Source organism: Labeo rohita, chromosome 23 (genome assembly GCF_022985175.1).
Source record: "Labeo rohita strain BAU-BD-2019 chromosome 23, IGBB_LRoh.1.0, whole genome shotgun sequence".
Classification (NCBI taxonomy): Eukaryota; Metazoa; Chordata; class Actinopteri; order Cypriniformes; family Cyprinidae; genus Labeo; species Labeo rohita.
The window spans coordinates 27,723,086-27,747,760 of record NC_066891.1 but is presented as its reverse complement, the minus strand read 5'-3'; the positions used below and the strand labels follow the sequence as shown (position 1 = coordinate 27,747,760).

General features: G+C 33.2%; 2 protein-coding genes across 6 annotated transcripts in view; one reads left to right on the top strand and one right to left on the bottom strand.

Moving 5' to 3' along the window:
• The window catches only part of hdac7a (histone deacetylase 7a), a 129,607-nt gene that overhangs the window by 27,156 nt on the left and 77,776 nt on the right, over positions 1 to 24,675 (bottom strand). For 4 of the 5 annotated variants that reach the window (XM_051096163.1, XM_051096165.1, XM_051096166.1 and 1 more), the window contains 12 exons: positions 22,887 to 23,004; positions 22,686 to 22,804; positions 17,134 to 17,256; positions 15,700 to 15,809; positions 14,186 to 14,287; positions 10,744 to 10,906; positions 9,325 to 9,506; positions 8,854 to 9,036; positions 7,439 to 7,655; positions 7,213 to 7,346; positions 4,870 to 4,990; positions 4,602 to 4,651 (listed from right to left, as the gene is read on the bottom strand). In XM_051096163.1, the coding sequence (XP_050952120.1) occupies positions 4,602 to 4,651; positions 4,870 to 4,990; positions 7,213 to 7,346; positions 7,439 to 7,655; positions 8,854 to 9,036; positions 9,325 to 9,506; positions 10,744 to 10,906; positions 14,186 to 14,287; positions 15,700 to 15,809; positions 17,134 to 17,256; positions 22,686 to 22,804; positions 22,887 to 23,004 (1,622 nt within the window). The remainder of the gene's footprint in view (positions 1 to 4,601; positions 4,652 to 4,869; positions 4,991 to 7,212; positions 7,347 to 7,438; positions 7,656 to 8,853; positions 9,037 to 9,324; positions 9,507 to 10,743; positions 10,907 to 14,185; positions 14,288 to 15,699; positions 15,810 to 17,133; positions 17,257 to 22,685; positions 22,805 to 22,886; positions 23,005 to 24,675) is intronic. The other variant, XM_051096164.1, reaches the window with a different exon arrangement.
• Positions 1 to 24,675, top strand: part of mitfb (melanocyte inducing transcription factor b) — a 226,781-nt gene that overhangs the window by 160,738 nt on the left and 41,368 nt on the right. The gene's annotated exons all lie outside the window — the stretch shown is intronic.

Here is a 24,675-nt window from a genome sequence, read left to right as displayed (position 1 = left end):
CGCTTGGTTCTCAGTGCTGTCAAAATAAAAGTCCTGTTTATGACACTTAACAGAAAACAGAAAAACTTATCGGTCATCCTTGGTGATATATCTGTCAACTACAATTTCTAACCCTTCCTTATAGTTGCACAGCCTGTTTAGGATAGTTCAAAGAAAAAATACATTTTGTCAGCATTTTTTTTTACCATCATGCTGTTCCAAAAGAGTTTTGTTCAGCTGTTGAACACAAAAGAACGTTGGTAACCAATTCACTTCCATAGTGTGAAAGCCAATGACTACCGTCAACTGTTTGGTTACCAACATTCTTCAAAATATTATTTTGTGTCAAGGGTGAAAAGTATGATGACAAAATTTCATTTTTGGATGAACTATCCCTTTAAATGGGAAGCCAAGCATTCCACAACAGTGATAAAGCAGCCACGTTTTCACACAAATGTGACCCTGAACCACAAAACCAGTCATGAGGGTCAATTTTTTGAAATTGAGATTTATACATCAACTGAGAGCTGAATGAATAAGCTTTCCATTGATGTATGTTGGGATATGACAATATTTGGCCGAGATACAACTATTTGAACATCTGGAATCTGTGGGTGCAAAAAAAAAAAAAAAAAAAAAATTCTAAATATTGAGAAAATCACCATTAGAGTTGTCCAAATGAAGTTCTTAGAAATGCATATTACTAATCAAAAACTAAGTTTTGATATATTTACAGTAGGAAATTAACAAAATATCATCATGGCAAAAATCAATCATTTTGACCCATACAATGCATTGTTGGCTATTGCTACAAATACATCCGTGCTACTTAGAAATGGTTTTGTGGTCCAGAGGTATAATTCATGTCCGCAGCACAAACGGTGCAGGATGAATTAAATACTTGTGATCTGAACAAACCCCTAACTCTGAGTGGTGATGCCTGCTTTCGTAAACAACACTAGTAAGAGTAAAGAGGCCATCATTACTCTATAAAGCTGCATTCATAAGCGGCAGGAGAGTACGGGGTGGCCATGAGAAGAAAGAATGAGGTTATACATTCCCCTCTCTCGCTTTTGTTTGTTGCCCTGCTCCCCACATCTTCCTTCTCTCTTTTCTCTTTCATTTTCCCTCATCCTTTTTTTTTTGCCGAACTTGCATTGCTTGTGGTTTGGCACCATGAACAATGAGAGGGCTGGAATTTCTTTTATCCTTCATGGCACATATTGTTCCAATCATTCCACATGGACCTGCTCTGAGCTTGATCGTCAGAGTGAAGTTTTCAACATTTTCTCCAAATTTTCAGCTAGGGTGCTGCCCGTATGGACTGCGCTGAGATCAGTGCTATCCGACCCCAGATCTGCGGCAGAAGGGAACAGCGCGTCCGCATTTGCTTTATAGACTGTCAGCCGGTGGTTGGTTTTATAGCAGGTGTCAATGTGGTCTTGCTTTGAGGGAACGCAGTGGCCACAAATGTCATGATCACTGTTTTTAAACCTAAAATTACTACAGCGTCATTGTACTTGTGCATGTGCATCTAGACTGATCATGGGTCACCATTTTGAGGTTGTTCTGCCTAATTTTCACACCGTTTACTTAAAGCAATAGTCCATCCAAAAATTAAAAAAAAAAAAAAAGTCATTGTTTACTCATCCTCACGTTGTTCCAAACCCATACGACTTTCATGCAGCTTCAAAACACAAATTATTTTTGTTGAAACCTGAGAGATTCATAGACTGAAAGTGCATGAAACCACAAATTTAATGCTTCAAAAAGTTCATAAAGACATCATAAAAGTAATCGACTTGAATTAAGCCAAGTATTTTGATGAAACGATCGCTTTATTAGATGAACAGATTTCATTTAGGCTTTTGTTTATATATAAACACTGATCAATGCACATATGTAGAGCTCATTAATATGGTAAATAGAAGCTCAGGTGTGCTTGTTTGATGTTTGAAAACCAATGAGGTTTGTTTTTATGAATCAGGTACAGCTGAGCTTCTGTTTACCATATTTGATGAGATTTATGCTTGTGTGTCGATCAATTAAATAGATTTACGAGGACTGTGTTTGCAATTTTCGTACCTTTTGAACGCAGTTGCATACTTTTCCAAAATATACAAAATATTGAAAATGTTTTAATTTGTGTTTCAAAAAAGAACTAAAGTTTCAAGGGTTTAGACTTACATGAGAGTGAGTAAATTCTGACAGTTTTTATTTTTTATTTTTATCCCTTTAAAATTTGTTTGCATTATATCCCTTCCAGTTTGTAAATTATGTTGATAATAATCACAACAGTAAACTGTAAAACATCATACAGACCAAACAGTGCCATATATTGACCATTACAATAAAAGAATATTTCTTTCACTTAAAAACTACAGCAAACATCTGTGGTTGCTATTTGTCACATTTTTTTTACATATTGCCTTTTGAAATATAAACAGATTATGTAAAATGCTCGGTTACACTTTAGTTTGGGGACCAGTTTTTACCATTAATTATGACTTTTGCCTCAATAAACTCGTAATTTGCTGCTTATTAACAGACAGTAAGGTAGTTGTTAAGTTTAGGTATTGAGATCTAAAATGGTCATGCAGAATAAGGCATTAATATGTGCTAATGAACAACTAATATGTTAGCAATATGCATTCTAATGAGCAACTAGTTAATAGTGAGAATTGTTTCCTAAGTGTTACCAGATGGTCTATTATTACTTATAAACCATGATTCTGATTAAAATTCGTCCAAACACAACATAAAACGACATGTGGACATCTTGAATTAAACTTTCACAGAGCCACACAACATGCTAACTTGGCTAAAAACAACATATGTGGTCATAATTCATTTTAGAGTCCATTTTAGACGTTCTATAAGTAACTTTACTTTACTATACGTATTAGTAGACTGTCTGCTTAATATCTGCTAACACTTTATTTTGATGGTCGATCAACAGACATTCACTGACTATAATGTTAACTTATTCAACTAACCATAAGCTAACAGTCTACTACTACTCTAATGAGAGTTATCTGACAAGTAATTGCAAATGAATGAGAGTTAGTTGACATGTTGTTGGAAATTTACTTATACAGTTATAGTTATCAGTGTTTAATTTACACTAATTTTAATCTGCCTTGTAAGCAGCAGCTATTTACACTAATTCTACTCCCCAACGTGTGGTTGGACAAGACAAAATTACAAAAGATGACTGCTAAGCAACAGTTCCAGTGGTGCAGGTATTAAAGCACATGGCAGTAACTTTTTGTTGCGTTCGAAACCCCCTTCTGCCAAACTCATTCTTTACCCTTTTCACATCACATCAGATCGGAAAAGCATTTATTTTCAACAAAAATGAATGATGCAATCAAAAAGTAGAAAATAATGTGCCTTACAAGTAGTGTTGTCACAATACCAAAATTCTGACTCCAATATGATACCTGACTAAACTACTACTGAACCAATACTACGACAAAAACAGAACAGGAAAAGTAACTGAATAATAGATTAGCCAAATGTAGGTTGTAATTATTTTATCTATAAAAAAATAAATAATAATAATAATAATAATTCTAATTTAAACTTTTCTAAACTCTATTTTAATGGTTACACTGCAAAAATATTAATCAAAAAGAATGTCTAATTACTTGAAATCATAAAACGTACACAATTTAACAGAAATTTATTACAAATAAAATATTTTAAATATTAAAAATAATAAAATGTATTTAACAGGGCCATTATTTAACAAAAAAAAAATCTAAAAATGTAAATTTTGTAAATTTTTTTGTTAAATAAAGGCCCTATAAAATATGTCTTATTATTTTTATCAAATTCAGTTTTATTTTTTCTCAAATTCTGTGACTCTGTTTTCCATAAATCTGGATAGCATATTAATAGTTTATTAAATTGTAATAATTAAAAGCATGTCTAATTAATTTACAAATTATTATTATTATTATTATTATTTAGAAATACTGTGTTGTTCTGGTAAATATTCCTTAAATATTGTTTTAATAATATTTTTTTATTATTATTAGTAGCAGCACTATCATTACATTGAGTAATATTTAATATTTCGGTCAAGTTAGACTGAACTTTTATTTTGACGGGTTGCTGTGAAGACATTTACGCTTCTCTTTGTATATGATACGACAATGGTTTTTCCCAAAAGTAAGGGTAAAACACTGCGAGTGTCACGTGCGCTTCAGTCCGTGTGTAGTAAATGAATTTGCACGTCTGCGCCATTCATTCACACAGAGACACGCAGACCCTGCAGGATTTATATTTAAATAGGTAATTTCTGTGATTTTCTGCATTATACAGTAGAGTCCGTTTTTATGACTGGATCCAGCAATTCCGTCAGTAAATAAACAGTGTTTTACTCAGAAAATATGTCTCTTCAAAAATGAAAATACTGTAACATTATCTGCTAAATTTGCTGTTAATTCACTTTCCGTATCAATAATAATAATTAAGTTTTCCCACTTATCCACAAGCACTATACTGGCCAGCAATCTATCATACATGTCTACTTAATTTCTAATCAGACGCGTTTTTTGCAGGGTTATGGATGAGTGTGTGCGACCGTGTGTATGTGAGTGTGTGTTTTCACTTACCCCGACTCCCCCACAGGGCAGCATGACGAACATCCGCTGTGACAGTATGCCTGTTGGACACAGAGTGACGTCAAGCAGATTAACTGTCATTCTCGCATTCGCCGCTTGACATTTCCAACGCTTTAGTCATTTTGAAAGTCGCTTATATTCGTGTGTTGGCGTGCCTGTATGCGCCTTTGCTTTGAAAAATGAGGTGTTGCGCTGGCCGAGCTGCAGTTGACTCATGTCTATCAGATGTGAATCATGTGTGTGTGTGATGATGTGTTACCGGCCAGTTTGCGATTGTCCAGTTTGAGGCGGTTGAGCGGATTGGTGCCGTACAGCAGGACGTGGCGCTCGGTGTGGACAGACTGCAACTCCTCTAGGGTGGCCTTCCTTCCCCGAATACTCTGCAGAGGAAGCCGAAACATCAAAGACAGTGAGAGAAGATTTTCATGCGCAAACATGGTGTCATCATTGGAGTTATTAAAAGCAGGGAAGTTTTCGGATATCTTTTTTCAATATAATGAAGGAGTGAGAATTGAAAAGGAAGAGAACGAAGCTTCGAAGAAGACAAAATGTGTCATTGAGAAACCTTTCATTGAACAATTCTTCAAAGAAAATTTCTCAGTATTAACTAGTTGCTTATTATCATGTGTATTCATAACATATCGGCTATTTATAAACACTTATAAAGCACAGTTTCTGCACGACCGTATTCTACATCCCCAATCATACCCAATATCTAAAACTAACAACTACCTTACTAACTACTAATAAGCAGCAAATTAGAAGTTTACTGAGGCAAAAGTCATAGTTAATGGTTTGTTAATAGTGAGAACTGGATCTTAAAATAAAATGTCTCTATTAGCTATTAGGCTAATCAGGTACAGTTGAAGTCAAAGTTTACATACACCTTGCAGAATCTGTGAATAAAATAAAATAAAATAAAACAGGACTTTATCAAAGTATTTTATATAATAATAACAACAACAATAATAATAATAATAATAATAATAATAATTAATTAATTAATCAAATTTGAAAAAAATTAATTATTTATATTATTCACATTTTTTAATCAAAAGTCCAGCGATAAAAGTATTTAATTTAAAATATAAACCGTTCTACAACATATAAAATAAAATATTATAAAATAAAAAATACAATAGGACTTTCAAAGTATTTTATATAATAATAATAATAATAATAAATCACATTTTGGAAAAAAGAAAAAGTCACATTATTTAATCAAAAGTATTAAAAGTTAATTTTCAACAATATATGAAATAAAATACAATTAAATTAAATGGGACTTTGTCAAAGTATTTTATATAACAATAACAGTCTGAAATAATACTAATAATAAATAAATAAATAAATAAATAAATAAATAAAAATAAATTAAATTAAATTAAATTAAATTTTGGAAAAAATTAAAAAAAAATTAGAAAAATTAAAGTCACATTATTTAATCAAAAGTCCAGCATTAAAGGTTTTTAATTTAAAATGTAAACCCTTAAACTAAAATATAAACCTAAAATAAAATAACATAAAATAAATACAATAAAATAAATAGGACTTTATCAAAGTATTTGAAATAATAATAATAATAATAATAATAATTAAAAAAAAAAAAAACTTCTACAATATATAAAATAAAATATTATAAAATAAAAAATACAATAGGACTTTCAAAGTATTTTATATAATAATAATAATAATAATAATAATAATAATAATAATAATAATAAATCACATTTTGGAAAAAAGAACTTGAAGTCACATTATTTAATCAAAAGTCCAGTATTAAAAGTTAATTTTCTACGTTATATAAAATAAAATACAATACAATTAAATAGGACTTTGACAAAGGATCCCCAATGGGATCGCTTAATTTAGATCTGATTTTAAGGAAGGACCTGGTTGCTCATGACACTGGTTAACCTGGTTTGTGAAGGACTCATTCAGTGTGTGAACTAATTCTCAAATAAAGGGATAGTTCACCCAAAAATGAAAATGGTCATAATTTAGTCACCATCCACTTGTTCCAAATAGTATGAGTTTCTTTCTTCTGTTAAACAAAAACAGAAAAAAAAGGAGAATGTTGATAACCAAACTTTTGACGGTAGCCATTGACTTCCATAGTATCTTCTTCCATACTATGGAAGTCAATGGCTACCGTCAACTGTTTAGTTACCAACATTCTTCAAAACAACTTGAGGGTATATAAACAATTTTCATTTTTGGGTGAACTGTGCCTTTAATTTTTTCAGTCTGTTCCTCACATACTGTATCAGTTTCAGAAGACTTCAATATAGTGGACTATAAAATAGAATTTAGTGTATGCATGACAGAAAATACTTTTATAATACCTATTTTGTCACTTTAAAGCATTACAGAGGCTTATTAACATTCATTATATTAATAAAGGCCTACAATTCTATTGCATGCCTCTGAAGAAAGTAAATTCAAACAGGTTTGTTACAACATTAGAGTAAATAAATATGACAGAATGACAGAATGCTGATTCTGGGCTGGATTTAATGTGGATGTGTTCAAGAAAATACTGGTAGGACAGATTATTTAGCACCCCCTTTAGGAAAAGAGAGGAAGTGCAGGCTGTACATACCTCACACTGGCCCCTGAGGCCCCTCTCCTGCAAGCGCGACCAGATGCTCTGGATCCTCCCAGCATGCTCTGGGTGGCTGCTGTTGTCTCCACATGTACACTGGTGCTTCAGCATTTGGGAGTCATACACCAGGCCTGCACACACACATTGCATTACAGTGAGGTTTCAGTCAGTGTGAATGTATAATCTGGTGCAGAAGGACGTTTGATCAGCAGAGACTCTGTACCCGTGGTGAAGCGCGGCTGGCTCTGGGGCGGCTCTGGTGCCGTGGTGAGAGGCAAGGCTTTGTCCGGCAGCGTTAGCGAGGTGGAAGCTGGAGACGACTGCGTACGAGAGAGCGGCCGGTGTGCGCCGCCGAGCATCATGGGTACCGCCAGTGTCTCCATGTGAGCCGTCTGTCTGCGCAGCTGCTGGAGTTGCTTTTGCGTTTCCCACAGACGTGACTGCAAAGAAAACATTTCAGGATGTTTTATGAAAAAAAAAACTCTCCAGCTGCATCAGATAAACATCTGTAATCAAATATAATATTTTGTTAACATTTTACAATAAGGTGTCATTTGTTAACATTAGTTAATGTGTTAACTAACATAATTGAACAATGAAAAACACATTTATTACACTATTTATTAATCTTATTTGTTAATGTTAGTTCATGTTAATTCACAGTGCATTAACTAATGTTAACAAACACAACTTGCCATTTTAATAATACATTAGTAAATTTTATATATATATATATATATATATAATCAATAATAATAATAATAATAATATATATATATATATACACAATTAATAATTAATAATTATATATATTTTCCATTTATTTTATTTCTTATTTTTATTTGTATACTTCATAATATATATATGTATATTTATAATATAATTTGTATATTTATACACACAAACACACAAATAAATAAATAATAAATAAATATAGATTTTTTTTTAGTATTACTTTTAGTATATATATTTTTATTGTACTGTTCAACAGTTTGGGGTCAGTAAGTCTTTTTTAATTCATTAAATTAAATTTTATTAATTATTGATTAATTAATGCTGTTATTTAGCAAGGATGAATTAAACTGCTCAAGACATTTATTTTAAATAAATGCTGTTATTTTAAACTTTCTATTCATTACAGAATCTTGGAAAAAAGTTTCCTCTTAAATATGAAGCAGCACAACTGTTTTCAACATTGATAATAAAAAAATAATAGTAATAATAAATAATAAATGTTTCTTGAGCAACAAATCATCATATTAGAATGATTTCTGAATGATCATGTGACACTGAAGACTGGAATAATGATGCTGAAAATTCAGGTTTGATCCCAGAAATAAATTACATTTTAAAATATATAACAATAAAAATAGCTATTTTAAATTGTAATAATATTACACAATATTACTGTATTTTTTGATCAAATGAATCCAGCCTTGGTGAGCACAAGAGACTTCTTTCTAAATGATTTTGTGACATTCATCACACACGATTGTTTAATATTTTAATCTTTTTCATTTTTTATTTACACAAGCAACTTTCACATTTTGTGTAATAACATTTAGGCAGACCTTTTTGCACAATAAAACGTGTACGGCTTACACTTCTCATGCATGTTTGCGCTAGTTTGTGTCTAACCTGGTTGAGAATGAGGGTGTGTTGCAGGTTGAGTTGCTCGTCTTGACTCTCCAGCTCTCTCTGAGACTCCGCCCTCGCCCTGCCCTGATGGGCGTCGCCCGCTGACGGCCCCACCTCCTCGGAGTCCATGTCCTCTGACGGGATCTGCCGGAGACGAGGCTTCTCGCTGGACTTCGACATGAGCTGCAGGACACAGACAGAGATCCTGATCAATCCCACACACTTGTTTTAATCCTCCTTCCACAAACTTATATGACATGGCACATCTTGCGTAAACAAAAAACAAAAAAAGCGTTTCCAGAATCTGATTTTAATTGCGTTTTTTCGGATCAAATATGAACGTGGTTTGGATAAGATTCACAAAATAAATCAGATTTCATGCTTTTTTTTTCCTATCCTGACTACAAAAAAACAAATAAACAGACTTGAGTCCGGCATGCCAAAAAACCATCGTGTTATCGTGATTTGTACCTTGCCCAGGTGAGTCTGCTGCTTGAGTCTCTCCAGGAGCTGAGCGCTGTGCTGCTGCTGCTGGAGCAGGTGAGGATGGAGCGCACGGGGACTCTGGGGCAGCGGTTCGGAGCGGGTACGGCTCAGCGGCTTATGAGGACCAGACGTGCTGAACTGCAGGGGAACCGGACCCAGACCTGGAACTGATCACAAGCAGCAGGGACAAATCTGATTATACTTTCATAAAAACAGAAGGAGATGAAAGCACAATATTCACGATGGATATCAAAATATCATGCCACATACTTTAGATCATGCAAAAATAGAAAATAAACATGTAAAATGATCCACAATGGCTTAAATACAACAGTAGATTTTAATATGTCATCATGAACTCAGTGAACACAGTACATGAATTATAAATAGAAAAAAATATGACTTATAAACCTTTTTGACATCAGTTTTTGTGTTTAAATGTTAGACTGTCCAGTTTTTGTTTACTTGCTAATGATAAGTAACATAGGTAGTATTACTAAAACAAAGTATGAAAAATTATAAAATAAAGTAAATGTTAGCGTAATATACAATACTGTGTCAAAAGTTCAAAAGGTAAGATTTTTGAATGTTTTGAAAGTCATTTTTTTTTCATAAAGGCTGCATTTATTTGATTAAAAATTAAAGTAAACATACCAATATAATTAATACAATATAAAATAGCTGTTTTCTATTTGAATATATTTAAAAATGTAATTTATTCCTGTGATCAAAGCTAAATTTTCAGCATCATTACTCAATCCCTCAGAAATCATTCTAATATTCTAATATTATTCTAATTATTATCAGTTTTGAAAACAGTTTCTGCTTCTTCTATTATTTATTTAATTTAATTTAATTTAACTTAATTTAATTATTTTTTATTTTATTTTATTTAATTTTTTAAACCATGATAATTTTGTTCAGGATTCTTTAAAAGAAAAAAAGAAAAAAGACACAATCTAATTAAAAATAAATCTTACTTTCACAAAACATTTCATTATCTGTAAATTTAATATATTGTTTGACCACTGAAGAAAATAAAAAATCATAAAAAAAACAAAAAAAAAAACAATGTGTCCTTGCTGAATAAAAGCATTCAAATCTTTTTTAAAAAAAAAAAAATCATATTGACCCCAAACTTCTGAATGGTACTCTATATACTTTTTTCTGATCTTCTGTATTCTGTTGTAAAATTGTATACACTAATTTCTTTCTAAAAAAGAATAATAGTCTTTACACTATCAGTACAAATAAATAAAACTAGTTTATATTCTGAAAATAATTTGTCACACGTTATTCCCAGAAGCTAGACTGTTGTTTCAAGCAGTGACCACTAGATGGTGCACACACCACATCATATGGTACTTCAGTAGCATTGATTTAGACTGCGTTCAGATCTCTTACCGGCCAGTAGAGGGGTGTGTACGAGTCCAGAGGGCTCCAGGATGAGGACGGGCTGTATGAGCGGTCCAGTCTGCTCTTCCACACCCAGAGGAACCAGCACCGGAGACCCACCTGGAACCACCGGCACACGACCCAGCTTCAGCGAACCCAACTCGCTCTCTGCCTGGAGACACAACACCACAAAAGAATACAGCTTATTATACAGCTTTTGAGTTAAACATTAGCCTTAAAATAGCTAATGATACTTGATTATGATACTTGCATGAATATTATTTTATGATGTATTACTCCTATAAAGTGCATTGCAGTGATTATAAATGGGTCTCAAGTGTTAAAAAGAATAGTGAATGCAAATAATTAAACCAGAATGCATTAAATACAAGTTCACTTGCAATGAGGACACGGACTGTGCCAAGCACAATGTTTTACGTAGAGAATCATTGGGTGCCAAGAGCATGAATCCATCAAACAATTTTGGTACTGTTTTGTGTCAACACTTGATGTTGAGCACCAGTGTGTTAATTCATTACTTTTATATGGAAAGCAACTTGTTTTACTTGTTCTCATGTTAGCTGGCTGAACTTCCTATTCACTTGTGGGTGATTTAAAAAATTGAAAGTGGTATTATTATTTTTTTTTTGTTGTTGAATGTTTTCTCTGGCATAGCCAGCACGAAACGCTAGCCTACACCCCTGTACAGATGCTCTGCAGCTTGCAGTGTTGACAGATTTGTTAGTTATAATGGGAGCCATGTAGTTTTGTCATTCCACTACAATTTTCAGTCCATTACAATTCTGTTCATCATCCAGGAGCTGAATTATCTGTATTATAATTATTTTTATAAACAGAAAAGTAATGCATATTGCCTTTTTTAAAAACATAACTCAGGAACTATAATGTAAATTCAAAGAGTAACATCCCTTGTGAAAAAGGAGTGTGCTTAACTATACTAAATGTGCACTTGAAGGGTACTTCAAATCTTAAAAGTATATTTATAAAAAAAAAACTGCTTGCAGATTATTTAATATTAATGAAATAAAGTTAACATCTAACTTAAATCTTTTAAAAAACTACACTTTGCAATGTCAAAATAAAAGTTTTATATTAAAGTAAGTTTAACCATTTTTAATCATCTTTTTTTCATGCTTTAAAGTAGTACTAACTTTAAAGTTACAGCACATGTAAATTATTTGATTATATTTTTAACTGTAGTGTGTAATTTAGTATTACATTTAAAGTTAAAATATTTTAAATGTACTAATCTGAAACTTCATAATCACAAATGTGTAACTGCAAATATATTTAAATGCATGACATACCTGTACAAGCTTCAACAGAAATGACGTTAAAGTATATTTTAGTTTATCATAAAATGCTTGTCAGTGCATTCAGCAGTACTTTAACCATATTTCAAAGAAAATAGAAGTAATTATGAAATGTGACCCTGGACCACAAAACCTCTTAAGTCGCTGGGGTTTATTTGTAGCAATAGCCAAAAATACATTGCATGAGTCAAAATTATAATTTTTCTTTTATGCCAAAAATCATTAGGATATTAAGTAAAGATCATGTTCCATGTAGACATTTTGTAAATTTCGTACCGTAAATATATCAAAACTTAATTTTTGATTAGTAATATGCATTGCTAAGAACTTCATTTGGTCAACTTTAAAGGTGAAACCATACACAAATGGAAAGCTGATTTATTCAGCTTTCAGATTATGTATAAATCTCAATTTCAAAAATTTGACCCTTATGAGTGGTTTTGTGCTCCAGGGTCACAAATGTACTTAAGTCCTACATTTAAAGGCACAATATGTAAATTTTCATCACTAGATGGTGCATATTCAAAACAAAACAATGAAACAAAGGCGTAGTTTGATTACAGGGTAACTTAGTGTCCTTATCCTCACAGCTGATGCAATCCATATTGAAATTGGGCTACTTGGGCTACTTTAACACTGTTGTCGTGGGATGTTTTTGATGTCCGTGGGTTGAACAAACCATAGGTATGTATGGAAGCAACCCCAGTAACATCACATTTAGCCCCTGGAATGGGAATTTACAGGGGGGAACCCCAACAAAAAACAGTTTACAACCTGAAATGTGATTTTTAACAGTTTAGCTAGTTTCGAATAGCAATTGGGTGGGTTTTGTTGTAAAAACCTGGCAACCCTAGATGCAATCCGTCAGGACTTGGGCAGAAATCATGTCCATGGATGAGCTGATGTATTAAACACTGTAGTATGAATCAGGGTGGGGCTGAAAGTTGTGGAAGTGAACAAGGAGGCTAGAGCGATTGCTAATGACAGACGAGTGCGGAGCTTTTATAATGCCACAGTCGAGTGTTTCCACTTCTTCAGGTCATGCGTATGTAGGAAAAAGCAGTGCTGTTTTATCATACTAGATACATTTGCTACTCTGTGCGTTCGTCACCTGTCTAATAAAATGCATAGCATATTAAAGTGTCTTTGGGGTTTCTGTGTTTTGTACAAAATAAAACTGGAAAATTGAGGGTGTGTGACGTCATCGGCAGGCGATGCAAGGACATGATCCGTTACACTAGTTAAAATTGCCTATTTCTCTGGATTTAAACATTCTTGGAAACATTTGGGATAATGTAAGTACACGAGCCAGCAAAACATGTAACACTGTTCTAGTGGTTTTCGCACACGGTTGCAGACTGGCAGTGCGTTCCAGGAGCGGTGTATCTGAGATCGTTTCCACACTGAGTCTGTGCTGCACGCGCAGAGTTAAAGTGACAGTGCATTGTTTGCATATGAACAAGGACTGACACGAAAATGTCATAATTACACCATAAATGCATATCATTAAAGTTTACTGCGTTTCACAGTCAACACATATGGGTTTTTGGCTAGGTTTAAAAGAAAAGAGCACTTTTAGATAAACAAGGCAATAATAGATGGCACTTGTGGAGAGAGGAAAACAAAGTTCTTTATTAACAACCAGACTGCTTGTAATAAAGATTTAAATTCAAAAGAAAAGGTAGTAGAACTGGCACCAATCAGGCCACAAATAAGTGTTTAAAAATCGTAACTGGAGTATCTCTATAAATAATTCTACATGATTAATAGAAATGTTTATTTAACCTACCATAATGTATTCTCATTTAATTGCAATTACCATGAATTTCGCACTTGCATGTACTTTTTAAGCAGAGATGGCCAAAACCAGGCCGAATTGTAAAAAACTAACTGACAGACTGACACTTCATACCATTTGGCCCCTCGTATTAAAAAGTTTGGAGACCTTGTTTTAAAGTATATTACTGCTGTAATAAGCACTCCTTTAAAAATATTTTATTTCCAACTAATATGACATTACTTCCAAAAACCTGATTATCTGATGTTGTGCAATACTCGTGAGGCATTACTGATCATTGACTGTAAGAAAAAAAGGGCTGTCGTGCTGATTGCGATACCTTGGCGTTAGCGGGAAGGCCTAGCGTGATGGTGGGGAGACTGGAGGGATTCTGCACCGTGAAGTGAGTTAAAGAGCCGTCCTGCAACAGCAGCCTCTGAGCCTGAAACACAAACACACACCAGAGACAAAAATTACACAGGAATTAGGGGAAAATGCAGCTAAAAGTGGCATAAGTACAACCCCAGATATTTAACATTTTACATTTGTGACCCTGGACCACAAAACCAGTCATAAGGGTCAATTTTTTGAAACTGAGATTTAGACATCTTGGAATCTGAGGGTGCAAAAAAATAAAAAATAAAAAAATTGCGCAAATCGCCTTTAAAGTTGTCCAAATGAAGATCTGAGCAATGCATATTACTAATCAAAAATTAAGTTTTGATATATTTATGGTAGGAAATTTACCAAATGTCCTCATGGAACATGATCTTTACTTAATATCCTAATTATTTTTGGCATAAAACAAAAACTCATCATTTTGACCCATACAATGTATTGTTATCTATTGCTACAAATAAACCCATACTACTTATGACGGGTTTTATGGTCCAGGGTCACATTTGTTTTGCATCTGTCATTGATCATTTGAAATGTTCGATTACTATTGCTCTCAGAAGGCCTAGTTTTGTATAAAATTTGCTAATATGAAATGTTTTTTTAACAAAAAGTTTTTATTTTGTATTTATAATATGCATTCTTATGCATTTATTTAATTATATGTTTTAATTTATTTCTGCAAAGCATTATTCTTGCATATATATAATAGCTATTTGATGCTGATTTGTTTTTATAATAATCAACAATAAAAGTTTCAGTTGAGAACTAAATTCAATCGATTCAATAACAGTGATATTTTGTTGACTGAAAAATGTCCCAGACATTAATTTCCTTGTGGAAAATATTGACCCTTAACAGAATAGTTTAAAAAATCTCCCATGATCAACTCTTGCGTGCGAGCAGACGGAGCTCCTGTGGGCGACCCATCAGAGAGCTGTGCATTTATGCAAGCCCAAAAATGGAGGAGCGTGGAGTAATAAAGCGACAAGGAGGCTTTGGATGGAAACGGGAGATTGGGTGTCCTGGCAGCTGCCTGCAGCTGTCCTTCTCCAGTGTCTTTGTTTAAAACATGTCATTATGCCAAAGGGCGGCGCGAAGCAGGAACCTCCTGAAACAAGCCCCGTCGAGCTCCGGTTTCTCAACAAACGCCCCGAACAAACAACTCCCACCAGAGGAATATTCAAGAACTGTCCCATCATGCCTCTGTGTGTGTGTGTGTGCGTGCGTGCGGCTGGGAATTTGTCCTCCCCACAAAAAAAAAAAATATTTTTTAAAAAAGGGAGAAGCTAAATTCATTTAAACTGCAACGACTGACTACATCATTACATAATAAGCCACTTTCCATAATTATTAGGATTTATAATTGCATTACAAGAAATTCCCATTATAAGGAAGCCAGGCTACACCTTAGAGACTGGGCTGAGGAGTGCATTTTGGGAGTGTGACGACTGTTACCTCATGGGACAGGCTGGCGGTGGCGGGCAGAACTCCGTTCTCATTGGGCAGACTGTCGTTTGGAGAGCTGCAGCCGGATACTGGAGTGCTACTGCTGCTGGGGGACGAGTCTGAGAGCAACACACACAATTTGTCAGTTTACACATGGATGATACATCAGTAAAGGTATTAAAGGTATAGTTCACCCAAAAAATTAAAATTCTGTCATTAATTACTCGCCCTCATGAGTTTTGTCCATCTTCAGAACACAATTTAAGATATTTTTGATTAAATGCAAGAGCTTTCTGATCCTGCATAGACAACAACTGACACGTTCAAAGCCCAGATAGTAGGTACACTGTTAAAATAATCCATGTGACATCAGTGGTTAAACCACAATGTTATAAAACTACAAGAATACTTTTTGTGCACAAAGAAAACTAAAATAATGACTTTATTCAACTATATCTTTTCCTCTGTATTTTTCATGTATAGTTTCATATATTTCCCTTGTTTGTCCTGAACAGTTAAACTGGCTGCTGTTCTTCAGAAAAACCCTTCAGGTCCCACAAATTCTTTAGTTTTTCAGCATTTGTGTGTATTTGAACTCTTTCCATTTATGACTGTATGATTTTGAGATCCATCTTTTCACACTGAGGACAACTGAGGGACTCATATGCAACTATTACAGAAGGTTCAAACACTCACTGATGCTCCAGAAAAAAATACGACGCATTAAGAGTTGGGGGGTGAAAACTTTTGAATTTGAAGATCAGGGGAAATTTAACTTATTTTGTCCTTTGGGAAACATATAATTATCTTCTGTAGCTTCTGAAGGGCAGTACTAAATTAAAAAAAAAAAAAAAAAAAAAAAGTACACATCTTCATTCTGTTCAAAAGTTTTCACCCCTGGCTCTTAATGCATCTTTTTTCTTTCTGGAGCATCAGTGAATGTTTGAACCTTCTGTAATAGTTGCATATGAGTCCCTCAGTTGTCCTCGGTGTAAAAAAAATAACTCTCAAAATCATACAGTCATTGTTCGAAAGGGTTCAAATACACAAAAATGCTCTGTACAACCTGAAGGATTTTTTTTTTTTGAAGAACAGCAGGCAGTTTAACTGTTCACACAGCTGTGGATCATTCAGGTAACAACACAGAATTAAGAATACATTTTTATAAATTCAACTATTTTATAAATTCAAATTATTTTCTCTTGTGGACTATATGTAAACATCTGTTATGTGAAATATCTTATTCAGGTCAGTACTAAATAAACAATAACGTGCATTTTGTATGATCCCTCTTATTTTGGTAAAATAATTAATATTTTGCAGATTCTGAAAGAGGAATGTAAAAGTTTGACCTCAACTGTAATTTGACAAAATTAGATTAAAAAAAAGTATAATCATAACAACAAATATGAAAAAGTTGAGATAGTGTGTTGGTGTAGTTACCCAGCGTATCAGGAACGCGGTGTTTGATGGTGGGCGGCGCGCTCTCTTTGCGGGTCAGCGGGCTCTTACGGGTGTTCAGGTGCTTCTTTAATTTATGCTTCACCTTCAGGTTGGGCTCTGAGGCTGCAACAAGAACAAAACAACAACCAAAAATAAGTTTTCAGTCAGGTAAGTTAGTTAGCTGTCAACTAGATCATTTCCTGTACTTCAGGGTTGCCAGGTTTTCACAACAAAACCCACCCAACTGCCACTCAAAACTAGTAAAAAACATGTTCCAGGGTTCAAGTACACATTTTTTGGCAGAGTTCCCCTAGTAAAATTAGCATTCCAGGGGCTTAATATCACATTGTTGGAGTTGCTTCAACCCGCGGACATGAAAAACAACCCTTGGCAACAGTGTAAATGTATCCCAATTCTGTGTGAGAACTAAGGACTTGGCAACACAGCTGTACTTTAAGTTTCAATTGTAGTATATGCAATACACCTTTTTTTTCTGATTTGACAAACAATGTGTTGATGCGTAATCAATGGCCTGTTTAAAAAGTTGCGATTCATGATGACATATAACAACGACACGTGTAAATGGAAACATAAGGTACCATCAATAAAATCTACATACTGTAACAACAACAAACAACCAGCATATGCTCACAGACAACGTATACGGGCTGTAAGAACTCAAGTCAACACTTGAGATTTAAAGTGGATAAAGCAGTCGTGTTTCTTCAGAAAACTTGGATTATAGCCGTTTGACAGTGTTGGGCAAGTTACTTCCAAAATCTAATACATTATATATTACTAGTTACGTTCTTTTAAAAATAATTAGTTACATTCCAATATTACTTTCTCTGAATTGTAATGCGTTACACTACTTTTAAGTTACTTTTGAGTTACTTTCACCAAAATATCCACAGAAGTATGACTAGGCATTAAAAAATACCAAAACGTAGTTTATTGCTGCTCATTATAGTGGAGGGTAATGAGGTAGGTCAATATAGCATAAAATTATAAAATCATATTTAGATAGGCTACCGGTATGTAAGTCTACATTAATGCTACTTGTAGTTTAGGTTAAATACAAATAAGCACAAAATTATTACATTTATAAATAACGCCGGTAAATAAAGCAAATTGTTATAATGTTCAACAGGGGCGATTCTAGGATTTTCATTTTAGGGGGCTCAGCCCCCAGTGAGGGTATAATAACAAAAATTAAATAAATAAATAAATAAATAAAATAAAAAATGTTTGACTAATAGGGGTGGTATACTATACTTACTGCAATATTGCACTGTATTGTATAGATAGGTATAACATTTGATTACTGAATAAGCCAAATACAAGTCTTTCTGATCTCACACACACGTTTACTGTACAAATACAACATTTTACTGTTTGCATTTCTAGTACAAGCCTCTTTCCTTAGCTGAAGTATGCAAACCTCTTTGCCACATGCACTAGAAACAATTGAAAGTTAAATTTTCAAATGAAAATGGCTACAGGATCGCTTTATAAAGTATGTGTTAATGTGCTTCATTTTCCCTGGAGGAAACAGCTGTGGTGTGATGAGGGGTGAACACAGCGAAAACGTAGGCTACAGTAGATGCGTCATATTCTGAGTTTGCATTTCACTGTTTTTATACTGAATCTGTTTTTTGTGAGTGAGATGAATTAATGCATGTTCACATTTAGTCTAGAATACAGTAACATCATGTTTACTCCCAGTTTCCCCACAGGAGACTTGTCAATCAATAAATGGGGAGAAAAAGTAACTGGCGTTACTTATTTGAAAAAGTAACTCAGATATTTTCTTAGAAATTCAAAATAATGCGTTTCTTTACTAGTTACTTGAAAAAAGTAATATTATTACATCACTTACGTTACTTGTAATGCGTTACCCCCAACACTGCCGTTTGATTCAAATGGATTACTTACAATGACTTCATAAACTTTCTGAAGCATCAAAGTTGAGGTAAAATTGCCTTTTAAAAGACAGAAATCCATCAGGTTTCATTAAAAATATTTCGTTTTTAAGACGAATGTGAGTAAATGATGTCTGTGAGGTGAACTATCCCGAATATTGTATGTTTATCTGCTTACTCCCAGGGCATCCAAGATGTAGGTGACTTTGTTTCTTCAGGAGAACACAAATGAAGATTTTTAACTCTAATCGTCGCAGTCTGTCAGTCATATAATGGCAGTCAATGGCTACCAAATCTTTGAGAGTAAAAAAAAAAAAACATACAGAAACAAAACCAAATTAAACCCTGCGACTTGTGACGATACACTGATGTCCTGAAGCGATCTGCGCTTATACGTCACTCATTGCACAGAGAGATCACGTACACTACGCCAGAGCGCGTACACGTCACGCGTCAGATGCCGTGCATGCGCTCAGGGCAGTAGGACACGGCGGTGAATCAGAGGTAAAAAGTTTCTCACACAGACTGATCATTTCGTGTCTTAGGACATCAGTGATTCGTCACGAGTCGCAGGGTTTAATTTGGTTTTGTTTGTGTTTGTTTTTTTTTACTCTCAGAGATTTCGTAGCCATTATACGACTGACAGACTCTTTGAGTTAAAAATCTTCGTCTGTGTTCTCCTGAAGAAACAAAGTCACCTACATCTTGGATGTCCAAATTTTCTTTTTTGGGAGAACTATCCCTTTAAGAGCAACTCTTCGACTGCTCATTCATGTGACCCATCAGTTAGTTGATGTAGATGTAGTTTTGCACATGTCTGTTTGACGTATATGAACTATTTATATGCAAACGTAGCATCTACTTCCTCTGTGTTTGATCACACAGTCACAGCTCTGCGCTTTTGTTGCTGGTTCAGAAAAGAAGAAGGCTCTGAAAACTCTCCTGTACTTCCTGGTAATCGTTTTGTCATTTTAAAAGCATTGTTACACCATCGGCCTTGAGTTCTGGCAGAGGACGTGCTGAAAACTGTAATTCCACAGCTGTGCTTACTCATCTTTACCAGTAAATGACACGGCTCTGCTCAGCATCACGTTAAACGTTTCCGCGTTTGACCGTCGAGTACAAAGTGAACCTGACAGACGCCGCTGAGCTGATATGAAGTGGACAGGTCAAGTATTTGGAAACTCTCTCGAGGACTACTTGAAACTGGCTGTTCTGCGAAACATTTTGTTCTGCGCTGAAAACACACTGATAGAGTCACTAACTTTCCTCATGATTGTTTACTGCCATAAGTTGAAAAAAAGTCTCCAGAATCATATTCTGGTCCATATTTATGATTATGGCCCTTTCTTAATGCAAGTCTAGAGGATTTGTGCACCTGTTTTATCTCTGTCATTTAGTAAAATACCTATTTTGTCACATGACGTGACAAGTGACAATGAATAACAGAGGGAGTTGGTGTATCATGAATACAAAAATCTGAATTGCTGTTTGAAAACATGTAAATACAGTTTGACTTCCTTTCATTTCATTTTAATAATATTAATTGTATTATTTTATTCTTTTTATTTCTTTATTTCTTTTTTACCCACTTTCAGAGAGTGAATTTGCATTTTCATATTAATTGTATTATTTTATTCTTTTTATTTCTTTTTTTACCCAGTATCAGAGAGTCAATTTGCATTTTCATTTCATTTTTAAAATATTATTTTATTCTTTTCATTTCTTGATTTCTTTTTCACCGACTGTCAGAGATAAATGCGCATTTTCAATTCATTTTAATAATAATAATTGTATTATTTTATTCTTTTCATTTCTTGATTTCTTTTTCACCTACTGTCCGAGAGAGAATCTGCATTTTCATTTTATTTTATTAATTTTAATTTTTTATTTCTTTTTATTTTTTTATTTTTTTTTCTCCTACTGTCAGAGTAAATCTGTAATTTCATTCAGTCTGTCTGCCATTTTTTCATTAATTTTATTTATTTTATTTCTACATTTGACTAATGAATTTGCATTTTCATTTCATTTTAATAATATTAATTCAATTATTTTTATTTCTTTATTTTTTTTCACTGACTGTCAGAGCGTACATTTGCATTTCAGTTTCATTTTATTAACTTTATTACTTTGTTAATTTTATTTCTATATTTCACCAACTGTCAGAGTGAATTTGCATTTTCATTTCATTTAATAATATTAATTCAATTATTTTTATTTCTTCATTTGTTTTTACTGACTGTAAGAGCCCACACTTGCATTTCTGTTCAATTTTATTATTCATTTTATTATTCATATTATTTCTTTATAATCTGCAATTTCACTCAGTCTGTCTGCAATTCATTATTATTATTTTATTTATTTGACATTGTATTCATTTTATTTTATATTTATTTTTATTTATTAATTTTATTTAATCCTTTTTATTTCTTTATTTCCCTTTTACCTGCTGTCAGAGAGTGAATCTGCAATTTCACTCAATCTGTCTGCCATTTATTATTATTATTTTATTTATTTTATATATTTTATTTTATATTTTATTTTTATTTATTAATTTTATCCAATCCTTTTTATTTCTTTTTTGCTTTTTCCCTTACTACCAGTGTGAATCGACATTTTTCATTAAGTCTCTCTGCCATTTTTGTTATTAATATTATTATATTTTACTACATTTTTATATCTGACCAATATATCTGACATTGAATTTGCATTTTCATTAAGTCTGTCCGCTGTTTATTTTATTTAACATTATTATGTTATTAATTTCTTTATCTCTCCTACTGTCAGAGAGTGAATTTGCATTTTTATTTTATTTAAATAATATAAATTTATTTCATTTCATTTTAATAAAATCAATTTCATTATTTTATTTTTTTTATTTTTATTTTTTTTACTTACTGTCATAGAGTAAATTTGCATTTCATTTTATTTTATTATTATTATTATTATTATTATATTTATTTTTCACCTACTGTCAGAGAGTGAATCTGCAATTTCACTCAGTCTGTCTGCCATTTATTATTATTTTATTTATTTATTTTCTGTATTTCACGTACTGTCAGAGAGTGAATTTGCATTTTCATTCACTCCGTCTGCATCGGTCTGAAAAGACAAATCGAATGTGAAAATCGGGCTGAATTTTTGTGCTGCTCATTTGTGCTGGTGCATGTGAACAGGCTTTTTAAAGTTACGGGGTTAGAGCAAATCCTTAACCCATAAAAGTATGAGCAATAATTATGTTGACGATTAGCACTACAAAAGCAGAACAAAGACTTTTAAACTCTGTGGCTTCGTGTGAGTAACTGGACGTCCAGTCAGAGTTATTATGACATAATGAGCCGCGCTGTTTTGGCCGTGGGGCTGACAGGGGAGTGTTCTCTGCTTTCAGAGGTAATTGAGAAGTTACGCAAGACCTTGTTAACAGAGTGCTGCCTGGAGGAAGACTGAGGCGCTGGGAGTGTGTCTGAACGGGGCAGCGGCGCTGGATCGCTTCCACACAGCACACCTGCTGCAGGACAGGCCCTGCCTCTCACAGCGCCGCCCGTTCTTATCTGTACGTAGATGTTTTCACGCTCTGATGAATGAACTGTCATGTGATGTTGTTTATATGTACGTGTGACTGTGACATACTTGCTCGTCTCAGCGGCGGTTCGTCGGGCCCTTCGTTGAGAGACGGTTTTGTGGAGGACAGGAGCGCCTGTACAGGAGCGCTGGGATCTGGAACCAGCTCTCTGTGGGAACACACAAGACTTTTATTTTAAAATCTAAGTAAAAGAACAAGTCTGTATGCACGTAAACAATTGTGGGTGATTAATGAGCGGTGTCTCTAACCGGTAGGCGACGGACGGGGTGCTCAGAGGGTTGGAGTTGGTCCTCTCCAGCACCGCCTTCTGCTTCTTCAGAATCACCTGCGCCAGTTTCTGCTTAACCAGCGCACTGGCCACAGCACCTGTCAATCAACACAACCAGCCAATGAGATGACAGTTTGCCAACTTGAATGGTTTAGTTACAATGCAAAAGGACAAAAAAGACGTCAGGCATTTATTTATTTACCCATTTAGCTATTTTAAATATGATTTTTAAAATGTTCTTTAATATCTTTAAAGATTGTGGCGCTCAATCTTTGATGACAATGACAATGTGCTATTTCATTGGTCTAAACAGTTACAATGCAAAAAAAAAAAAAAAAAGGGAAATTTGCATTTATTTATTTGTATCTATTTTAAATATTATTTTAATTTAATTTAATATTTTTAGAGAATGTGGCCCTCAATTAACACAACCAGCCAAAGAAATGTGCCACTTGATTTGTTTAAAAAAAATGACAAATAAATAAATAAAAGAAAAAATACCCTTTTCAGGCATTTAATTATTTACATCTATTTTACATATTATTTTTTTAATTTAATGTAATATTTTTAAAGATTGTGGCCTTCAGTCGATACAACCAGCCAATGAAATGACAATGTGCCACTTGATTGGTTTAAAAAGTAAAAATGCAAAATAAAAAAATAAATAAAATATAAAAAAAAAAATGAATAAATATAATAAAATAAAAAGACATTTGTCAGGCATTTATTTATTTATCTGTTTTAAATATTACTATTAAAATTTAATTTAAGATTTTTACAACCAACGAAATTAAAATGTGCCACTTCGGTTTAAACAAGGTTAAAATGCAAAATAAATGAAAAAATAAAAATAAATAAAATACAAAGACATTTGTCAGGCATTTATTTGTTTACATCTACTTTAAATATTATTATATAAAAATTTAATTCAATATTTTTAGAGAATGTGGCCCTCAATCAACACAACCAGCCAATGAAATGACAATGGGCCACTTGATTGGTTTTAAAAAGTTACAAATAAATAAATAAAAGAAAAAATACCCTTTTCAGGCATTTGTTTATTTGCATCTATTTTAAATATTATTATTAAAATTGAATGTAATATTGTGGCCTTCAGTTGATACAACCAGCCAATGAAATGACAATGTGCCACTTGATTGGTTTAAAAAAGTAAAAATGAAAAATAAATAAATAAATAAGTAAAATAATAATAATAAAATATAATAATATAATATAATATAATTTATAATGAAAGTCATTTTATTTAATTAAATAAATAAATAAATAGAGACTACTATTTCTTCAATAATATTATTTATTTTATTTAATATAATTTTATTTTATTTTAGTCTAGTCTAGTCTAGTCTAGTTTAGCCAGATGAATTTAGAGCTGTTTATGAGGCTTAAATATACTACTTTAATATTTTTAAAATAAATCATTTAATTGTTTTATTTCTTTATTAAAATGTATTTTATTGAATCTTTAATTTCTATTTTATTTTATTTTATGTTATGTTATTTTCAGTTTAATTTAGTTTGGTTTAGTTCAGTTGGCCTTAAACTAGGCCATTTTAAGTAACCAAAGCAAGAAATTTTTTTTAAACAATACGAAACCGCTATCACTAATCACTGACCCAGCACAGCCTTAAAATGGCTTTTTTCTTGCACAGACAAATGTCAGCGCTGTTTCTATCGCGGGCCTGCATTGTGAGCGTGGTTCAGCTCTATTGTGCAGCTGAGGTTGCAGCGAGGTCGAGGGAAGGAAACGG